Below are 10,002 nucleotides of genomic sequence, written 5' to 3'. Positions count from 1 at the left end.
TCCTTGATGGCATCACTGAGCCACTGATCAATCTTGGGACCATTTGCCTCTGGGAGTCTTCTTTAGTTAAGGCCTTGTAGTTGGGTCTTTGTTTACTTAAATGGAACAAAAAAAAGCCTATAAAGAAGGTTAGAGGTTACCTGGGGTTTTCAGTGATATAAATAGGTTTTACAGGACACATGATGTGGCTATAGATTTATGCGAAGTCCAGGAAGAGTGAGGAAACAGAGAAGTCAGGAGACCTGAGTTGAACTCTGATCCTGCGCTTTTGCCCCTGTGTGAACTCAGACGTAACATAAGGCTTTCCGAGCTCCGCCTTCCATATCTGCAAAATGGGGGTGATAGTCCCAACATATGAATATTCACTGACTTTGGTCTGAGTTCAAATGAAATGACGTGTGAACGCATCTTATGACATGCCATGTAAATGACAGACTGTAAACCGGCCCCACCTGCTTTGACTTTGGGTTAATTGCGTGTATGTATAACGGGGATGGGGTGGGGAAGAAAAAAGTTTTAAACAGAAGATTTGCCTTCATAAATGTGTCCCTCAGGAGATGAATGATAAACTCAGGTGCTTATCTGGAAATGCAACCAATAGCTGGGGTGAAGATTCTGCATCCTTGCACCTCTGCCCTCTCACACTCAGTCAGGCCAATTCTACTTCCTGCAGAGTCCATGGATCTGGACCTCCCCTCCATCTCTGCCCTCATGGCCTCTTTCCAGACCATACTGTTTCTCACTCAGAGATTTGTCCCAACCCGAGTTGGTCTCCTACCTCCATTCTGGAACCTTCACAAGAGAACTCTTTCTAACACACAGGTGAGGCTGTGTCACTCTGGGGCCTGCCCTTGATGGATCCCCATTCCCTGGGTCCTTGCGTCCCCAGCACCCAGCAGGGCCTGATGCACAGAGGATGCTCCATCAACATTTACTGGAAGGAAACAGCAGCCTGGGATTCAAACCTCGGGAGCATTATTAAGACATAGTTTGGTGTCTCCCAGGGATGTTCTTGAATGAACAAATCTGAGTCACCGATGCTTCTCTGCATGTAGACACTTTATTGAAAGTTAGTGGCTAAGTTGGAGAATAAGGTGTCCAGGGTGGCAGCTGGGGTGAGGCTGGCAGGGTGGGGGTGTGGATCTCGGGGGCTGGTCACTTGCTGTAGGTCTTGGAGCCAAACTCTGGGAGACCTAGGAGGTCTTCTGTCAGCCCAGGGCCAAACGGATGGCCTTCCTCTTCAGTCCCTGCCGACGGCCCATCCTCAGCTTCACCTGGAACAGGAGAGGCAAGGCTGGTCTAACCTGGCTCAGGACTCATCCTCCCTCGTCTCTTTCCCTTTGGCCCAAAGAGACCCCAGCCTCTGATGGGAGTTCCCTACTAATGCCCTACAGAGGGACATTTCTGGGGTGGGGCACCAGACTTACCTCCTGGCTCTAGGGACATGCTAAGGGTACAAGGGACTTGGGTTCATCAACTGAGAAGATAAAAGCAGAGTTGAGAGTCTAAAATGTATATTGGGCAAAAGGTCGCTTCCCTGCTGAATGCTAGACTCTGCCCCTCCCCACGTGAAGAGCTCCTGTCACGCTGAAAACCTCAGCCCTGCACCACCTCCCCCAGGAAGGCTTCCGGGGAGATGTGAGTCCTCCCTCCTTTGGGGGTCTCACTAGCTTGGGGGTAGACTTCCATCATGGCACCCAAAAAGCTGAAGGACATTCGCTGGGTTCTGTCACTCACTCCCCCACTCTTCTGGAAGCTTCTTAGGGCACTGCATTGATCTCTATATTCCCCGTGCCGTCACTATGATTCACTTCTTCTCAGCACCCTTGCAACAGGAAGTTCTCTTCAACAGGAAGCAGTGAAATACCCATTTCTCCCGCGGCTAGGAATCCCTCTCCAAGATGTTTCATCCGAGCCACCAAGGGCAGCGGGCGTGAGGTTCAAGACCCTGCCTTCCTTCCCCACACCAATGCTGCCATCGGTTCCCTACTGAACCCGCCCAGCCCTCCCCAGCCCGGGCCTCCCAGTATCTTCTCCCTGTGCCCCTCCCATCCCCCATCAGAACAGGAGGCCCTTGACAAAGAGAAGCCGCCCCCCCAAAGACTGTGAGTTCCTCACAGGAAGGGGCAATGCCAATGGCATCCCAATAACCCAGTGGCCCTGGATCCCTACCTGCTGAGGCCGTTAGGGACCGGATGTACTTGGACCAGAAGGAACAGTCGGCCTTTTTCAGGCCCTGTCGATTGGGCAGCAGGACGCTGAGCTCCTTGTAGCTCTCTGCGCCGTCACGGGGCACAAAGTTAGGCCAGGGGGGCGCAAATCCAGGCGCTTTCCTGGAGAACTCGTGCGGGTAGTTGGGATTTCTAGGGGAATGAGAAGAAAGAAAGAAAGTTCCCCAGGAGGCCAGAAAGTTCCCCGTGAGGGAAACTGCTCTCTCCTTTCATCACCTGGGATCGCTCCCCACTTACACGTGGTCTCTGAGGACCACGTCACACATCTTCAGGTGTCGGAGCAGGAGCTGAACCCGCCCTGTGGGATTCCAGGGCTGTGCTCTTAACAGCTGCATTACACACAACAGAGGTTGCAGATGCCCGAACTCATCGCTCTTGGGCCATTTCTGGAAGAGGAAAGGTGTGAGCTCGCGACCCAGCAGTGGCACTCAGGACCTAATGCTGCCCGCTGACTCTCTGAACGCTCAAGACGTCACCGTGTCTCTTTCAGTCCTGGCGTCCTTTATCTGGACACCACAGACAGTGTCTGGAATGCCTTTGTTTGCCCAAGGCCTGTGCAGGAAGGTGGGCCAGGAGCTGGGCAAACCTGTTGGCCACCTTCCTTTTGAAGGTCAACTTCCCTTTGAAGTTTCCAGGGGGCTGAGCACCGTGCTAGGTGAGCACTGCTCGTCTGGTGTAAAGGGAGACAGGTAAACCACAGGGTGGAAAGGAGGGCAGGAACCAGTTCTGGAAGTGGGAATGGTGAGTATGCTATAGCTGGGCTAGAATAGAGGTTTGTGGGGAGGCCAGAGGCAGACAAGGAAGGGTCTCGAGTGTTGTAACTTCATTTGATCATCTAAGACAGTGGTTCTCAACTTGGGGTGATTTTGCTTTCCAGGGGCCATTTGGCAATATCCGAAATATTTTTGTTCTCACAACTGGTACAGGGGTGAGGTGCTCCCAGCATCTCATGGGTGGAGGCCAGAGATGCTGCTAAACAGCCTACAATGCACAGGACGGCCCCAGGCAAAGACTTATCCAGCCCTGTGTCAACAGTGCCGAGGGTGAGAAAGTCTGATCTAGAGCCATCAAATGTGGCTGAACAAGGGAGTGTGTGACTGGGATGTTTCTTTGTTAAGACTAATCTATGTAAAGGTCATTTTGGCTAGAAGGGGAGGCTGAGCTGGGGAGACCAGTGGTAGGGAGGAAAGGGTGAGTCCATCAACGCAAAGTGTGGCCTTTGAGTTCAGAATGAGGGGAGGGAATGCGCGGGGCAGCCTCCAGGCACACGTGGTCCACTCACCCAGATCGGATGAAGTTGGAAAAATACTGCATGATTTTCAGGGAAAGGCTTTTCTCCTCCAGAGTAAACTGCCCCTCGTAGGCAGGGTAGAAGGGAAGCCCAAAGGCATATTGAACATCTGCCAGCAATTCCAAGCTGGGAAAACACACGGAAAGAAGAAGGAGCAAAAGTTAAAGGAATAATAAACTGCTGGAAGAACCAAAGGAGCCAAAATCCAATATTCTTTGCCCAGCGAAGATTTTTCTCTCTTTATGTTTAGGATTACTGTTTGGTGCTTAGTTTAGTAGAGATTCTGCTTGGCCCTTAGTCCAATGGCCCCACTGGGGCAGATCCATGGCAAATCTACGGGTTAAAGTGTACTCAGTGCTGAGCACTTAACTCCCTGGAAACAACCTCTGTAAGTTTGTAAGCAATTTTCCAAGAGAATGTTCTCTTGACCACATTCCAACCATGATACTTAGAGTATCAATTGAACATTTGTTTGTTCAAAACAGCCTGCATTTTCAACCCCTTCTCTGTGCTAGTCCTTGTTCATAGATGGCTTATACTTTCCAGCTCTTCAAGGTTGCTATTCATCCATGGAACCAACCCTAACACAGTGCCTGGCACATAGCTGGTTAGTAATATATATGCTGTGCTGAACTGGATATCTAATATGCAGCAGACGGGGGGAATAAAGATTTGGAAGCCAGATGAGTGGTTTAAATGGACTGAGTTGGCACTGGTACAGTGGGCCATGGGAGTGAGCAGTGGGAGAAAAGCTGGAGGGACTTTAAAGCTGTGTAGTAGAGAAACTGGCTTTTCCCAAGAAGTCTGGCCTTCGCCCTCTGGTGTCTGGGAGGTAATCCATGTCACACCTGATACGAGTGTCTTTGTTTAGGGCAGCGGCTGGCCACGCTGGACCTTCTGTAAATGTGGCCTCACTCAGCAGTATCAGCGCAGGGGCCGTCCATGCCGAAGACCAGCCACGTGACTTAGGGTGGGGGGCTTTGGGTCACATGGAAACAGTCAACCTGGAGGCTGACACCAACCACACAGGCAATCAATCATGCCTATGTAACGGGGTCCTAATCAAACCTCTGAACACCAAGTCTGGGGGAGCCTCCCTGGTCGGCACCGCTCTGTGTGCATCGTCGTACATCAGTGCCCAGAGGGTGAGCCCTCCTGATTCCATGGGGAGAGGACAGCGGAGCTCGTGTTTGGAAACCCCCCAGGCCCGCCGCTATGTCGCTCTTCCTTTGTCTGATCTTAATCTGCATCCTTTCCCGGTGACGACCTCAACCACGCATAAAGCAGCTTCCCGTGAGGTCTGTGAGTCTTTCTAGTGAATTATCAGATCGGAGGGTGACTTGGGGAACCCCCCCCGAATTGCACTTGGTGTTAGAAATGAGCACGATCTTGGGTGGAGACTGTGTTCTGTGACCTTGTAATTGGCCTAATTTATCACAAGAGCCAATCTCTAATCTTACAGATGAAGTTCAGAGCGGTTTCCTGACTGACACAGAGACACGCTGTAACTTGAGCAGCAGGGTCGGGTCGGGAACATTGCTAGGGAGCACGATGCTAACCACAGGCCTGGAGGGGCCCAGGGGCGCTGTCCCCGGGTCGTGGCTCCTCCAGTTTCAAGCTGTGTGACTTCTCGGAAATTATTTGACCTCCCTGATTCCCTGCTTCGTCGTCTACGGAACGGGTATAAAATACCTATGGCACAGGGTTGCTGTGAAGCTGGAGATAAGACGGTGTATATGCAGTAGGTACTTAAAGGCCTGGCCCGCTGCTTTCTCATCCATCATTCTAAATACTTCCGGATGTGATCAACCATCTGTAAGGTAGCAGCAGTGTCTCTGGCCAGGCGACCAGTGACTCTCATCCACGCTGGTGTAATGGGCAGATATACTGATTGGACAGATGTCCTGGGAAAGGGCTCAGACCAGGTGGCTCCTAGATAAAGGCAATCTGTACAGAGGCTAAACTACTCTAAATCAAGATGCAAAGTTGTGTGAATAGACAGTGTGACGCTGGCTCAGGGTGACTCACCGTGATGACCCCAGAGACGGGAAAGGGGACCCTCAAGATGAGGGATGTGAAGGGGAACATTTCAAGCCAAGAGGGGGCCTTCTCTGCTACCCCTGCCTGCTCATGTCGGGAACTGAGGTGACCCACCAGCGCGGGGCTGGAGCTGGAAGCCAGGCACCTGGCCCAGCCTGGGGACTTCTGAGGGGCTCGAGAGCTGGAACTCCTCCTTTCATCATAAGAATTATCAGCAGGTGTACACGTGACTAGGAGCACGGCGCAGAAGAAACGACACGCCACTGAGTCACTCAGCAGAGACCCCGCTCTGTCACTTGTCACCCGTGGAACTTTGGATGAGTCATTTGACTTCTCTGAGGCTTAGTTTCTACGTTGTGAGACACAGACCATAGCAGCCATCGCACGTGGAAGCTATTAAAACAAGTGTTTCACAAATGCCAGGGACTACTGTGATTATGGTTATTATGTGTGAATATCGGCCACTTCCACTGGAAGGCATCATAGAAGGAACACGAGACAGTGTGAGCCACACAGGACGGACAGCACTCGGTCAGGATGGAGAGAGTAACAGTCCCAAAGGATGATGTCTCTTTGCAACTGTTGTCAGGGACCCCAACCCTCTTAGAGCAGCTGTAAGCTTTACTTCATTCCTGAGCAGGAAGCAGAAAGAGGCAGTGGCATCAGAATTTATAGGTCCTGGGACCCGAAGAGCCAAGTCCTTTGTCCAGCTCTGGTCAAGCTCAGACGAGAGCCCAGAGTCGGTGGCCAGCCCTGCTGAGCGCCTGTTCGGAGCTACTGTTTCCTGAGCACCCGAGATGCACCAGGGACTGTGGTTGGTCTTTGATCAGCAACTTTCAGGGCCAGCCAGGAAGCAAAGTGTATCACCTGCATCGTTTCCAGGCAATGACCCAAGGCTCAGAAAGGTGAAGGGACACGGGAGAGCCAGGGTCGGAAGCTGCTTCCCAGACCCCAAACCCTGTCTCTGTCTACTCTACCTCTGGGGGTGCAGCGCTGAGGACCAAATCAATACCCATTAATTTGGGTAACAATGCCCCAAATTCTCAGTGGTGTTTTAAGAGCCATAAAAGGAAAAGGAACACAGGACAAAAACATGCCAGGAAGATAGACGTCGTAAGAAGGGCGATAAAAAATCTCTCACTAATACCCACGCTTGGTAGTTCACAAATCACTGTCACCTTGATTGTCTCAAGGGCCCCGTGAGTAGGTGGTATTGGAATGATTCATGGAGTTTTACACTGGGGGAAACTGAGGCTCCCAGAGGCCATTTTCCTCCCAAGGCCCTGAAGCTCGGCAGCGATGCCAGGACCAGGTCTGGACTCCAAGGCCCGCTGTCCTCTTGGTCTTGTTGCACGGGGTCGTCCACCGGCACCACTACCACCACTGGGCTGGCTGAGGTCTGTGCATCTCAGTGGCTGCATAGGAACCGGGGGAGCCCAGAGTCGCAGGGGTCGGCCCCTCCCCCCGCTGCCCCTCCCCCCCGAACCCGCTCCTCCCCTACAGTGTGTGGAAGGAAAACGTCGCGGAAGGCCCTGAAGAGAAAGTGACTTTATTCCTTTCCTACTGCTGCCCCCTAAGAAATGCCACAAACTAAGGGGCTTAAAACAACACACGTGTACTATCTCACAGGCTCTGGAGTTCAAAGGTCCAGCATAGGTCTCATCGGGCCAAAATCAAGCGGTCAGCGGGCTTCATTCCTTTGGCAGTGGCTGCGGGACAATCTGTTTCCTACTCATCGGGGATGTGACAGAATTCAGATCCCTGAGGGGAGGGACCCAAGTTCCCGTTCTGTCGCGGGCTGTAAACTGAAGGCCGTTCCCAGAGGCCACAGTTCACGGTCCTCCTTCTCTACCCTCAAAGCCATCAACAGTCAGTGGAGTCCTTCTCTCGTCCCATCTCTCTGACCCACTCCTCTGGCCCCTCTCCTGCTTTGGGGAACTCGTGTCGTTAGATCAGGCCCACCTGGGTAATCCTGAATCATCTCCTACGTCAAGGTCCTGAATCTTAATCCCACCTGCCAAGACCCTTTGCTACGTAAGGTGACATATTCACAGGTAGGGTGGGATTCACACGTGGATGTTTGGAGGGGCCATATCCTGCCTTCCACAGTGGCCTTTTCCACCGTTTCTTCCAAAGAAAGCTGCATTCCAAATGGTGCAGTGAACAGCATTCAAATCCTGGCTCAACCACTTAAAGCTATGAAATCCTGGGGAAGGTATACGACCTCTCTGAGGTTGTAAAATGGTGACACAATCACGCTTCCAAACATTGAATGAGGTTTAGCAACAAAATTTTTCAAATCCCTTGCTCAGCATCTGGCTCCAGTGTTCATCGCTATTTTCGTTTCCCCATGAGAACCGTCAGAAAGCTTAGGAATAAGGGTCTCTAACATGAGGGTCCAGCACAGGGTTTCAGAGGAGCACAAGTCCCTGAAATTCGGTATAACACATGCCGTGACACTGCGTATGTGCAGATTTCCTGGGAGAAGCTTCATAGTTTTCATCACGTTCTCCAGAAGATCTGTGCCGATGGTGTGATGGTAAACGCTTAATGATTGGCTTTTGCCAGTTTCCACGGTCTCCCACCAGAGACGATGCCAAACTCCCAAAGTGATGTCATAGAACATGAAGCTGGGGAAAGATGTGCACAGCGGCTCCCGGGAGCACACGCGAGCTGGCTCCAGCCCGCCACCCAGAGTTGACAGGGCACTGCCCTGGGGAAAGGCCTGGCCTTCCAGCGCATCTGATCTGTTTCATCTGAGGGCTCGCTGTACACGAGGACGGCTGCTTTGCTCGTTCCTGAGCAGGGCTGATCCTTACCAGGATGCTGGAGTTATTTCAAGCTGCTGAAGACAGACATCTGGAGGAGGGGCAGGCAGTGGGAGCCTTGGAAGAGGGCTTATGGGATCGGAGCACCAAGGCCTCAGGGAGTCTGGGCTGAGAGTCCCTGACCCTCTGGAGGAAGAAGAGGGATTTGGAGTCAGCGTCGGCAGAGGGGGACACGGAAGGACACTCCAGGGACTGACGAGGTAAAAGGAGGAACTCGCTAGCTGAATGGCTGCAGTGCTGCAGGTTGAGGTAGACAGTTCATGCCTGTTAATGTGGCTTCTAGGTTCTGTGCCGGCTTTGATCACTGGTACGTCATATACCCAGACTTGTGGCACTCATGTGGGCATATGGCCACCCTGCTTTTATTTAGCTTTTCGGTGTCATCTGCTGTCTTTGATAATAATCTTCCCATCATCCTTCCCTAACCTGATAGTCACGCATCCATCTCAGACCAGGTCTGGATCTCCCCATCGTCCCATGTGGACGTGGGGCCTAGGAAAGCTCCCTGCCCAGGCTGGGTGAGCTTGGCTCAAACCCCACTGACTCTCGGCTGCTCTACCTGTGGAATGGGTCTGATCATCCCTGTTCAGCCTCCCCTGTGGCATTACCAGATGCTCACAGACTGACGGCGGGTGGAAATCTCTCTAAAAGCTACGAATTGCCATCCAAGCAAGAGCTACTGTTGCTGGTGTTGGTGACGGTACATTTAGCCAGAGGGCGGGAAAGCTGAGCAACCACACAGTCCGGGGGACAACTGAGCGTGGGCTTCAGTTTCAGGATGTGAATACAGTTCAGTGAGGACAGTGGCAAAACACTGCCTGTCGGGGCAGGACTGCGCTCGAGTCATATTTGCCAAATGCCTACTGCGCACCATGCTCTGAATAGGTGCTGGGGGAAAAGAGGCGTAAGTCTGCCGTCCATCAGGGAGCTCACAGTCTGACAGGAAATGCAAACAAGCCAACATTAAAAAAATAAAATTCTGTGGGTTGCATGATAGATAAATAGATATCAAATGATAGAATTGCTTACAAACTTCATAAAAAGAGACAGAAAAGCAATACTACTTGTTTCAGGCAAGGGAATGGCGAGGAGTTTGTAGAAAGTCAGAAAGGAGAAATGACGGTTGATTTGTGCCTTGAAACGTGAGTGGAGGTCTCTAGGAGTGGGTGAAGTGTGGACGGGTGTCCGGGCAGAGACTCGGGGTGTGTGAATCACAGACTGGGTTCTGCGCTTTGTACGGACGATGGGGTGGGAGGTGTGGCCTGGCACAGAGGGGTGGAGGCAGGACGGGGAGCTGTGGCGGCAGGTGACGGATTCTCCAGTGCTCTGGGCCTCATGTATTGTGAGAAGTGCATCACGCTGAAAAATGAAATTGGAGTTTTTCCTGATCCAGGAAAGTCAAAAGTTTGGGAACCACTCAAGAGCATGCCCGCTAAGGTCTTTAGGCTCCGGTCCTGTGAAAGGCATGAGAACTGAGGCCAGAGGAACTGAGGGCCACATCTTAAGGGAAAAAGGACATTGGTGGTTTCTACACAAGCCAGTCACAGGCTGCATCTCTTTCGGAACGATTGCTGGAGGGGGCTGGGAAGAAAGCTTAGAACTGAGAAATCAC

At 52.0% G+C, this 10,002-nt stretch overlaps 1 protein-coding gene across 2 annotated transcripts in view; it reads right to left on the bottom strand.

Moving 5' to 3' along the window:
- Positions 1-1,115: 1,115 nt before the first annotated feature.
- TG (thyroglobulin) overlaps positions 1,116-10,002 on the bottom strand; it is a 244,126-nt gene continuing 235,239 nt past the window's right edge. For both annotated transcript variants that reach the window (XM_032609643.1, XM_032609642.1), the window contains 3 exons: positions 3,514-3,648; positions 2,173-2,363; positions 1,116-1,274 (listed from right to left, as the gene is read on the bottom strand). In XM_032609643.1, the coding sequence (XP_032465534.1) occupies positions 1,156-1,274; positions 2,173-2,363; positions 3,514-3,648 (445 nt within the window). In that variant the 3' untranslated portion in view covers positions 1,116-1,155. The remainder of the gene's footprint in view (positions 1,275-2,172; positions 2,364-3,513; positions 3,649-10,002) is intronic.

This window comes from Phocoena sinus, chromosome 17 (genome assembly GCF_008692025.1).
Source record: "Phocoena sinus isolate mPhoSin1 chromosome 17, mPhoSin1.pri, whole genome shotgun sequence".
Taxonomy (NCBI): domain Eukaryota; kingdom Metazoa; phylum Chordata; class Mammalia; order Artiodactyla; family Phocoenidae; genus Phocoena; species Phocoena sinus.
The sequence above is the reverse complement of the archived record's forward strand: the minus strand, read 5'-3'. Positions and strand labels throughout refer to the sequence as shown.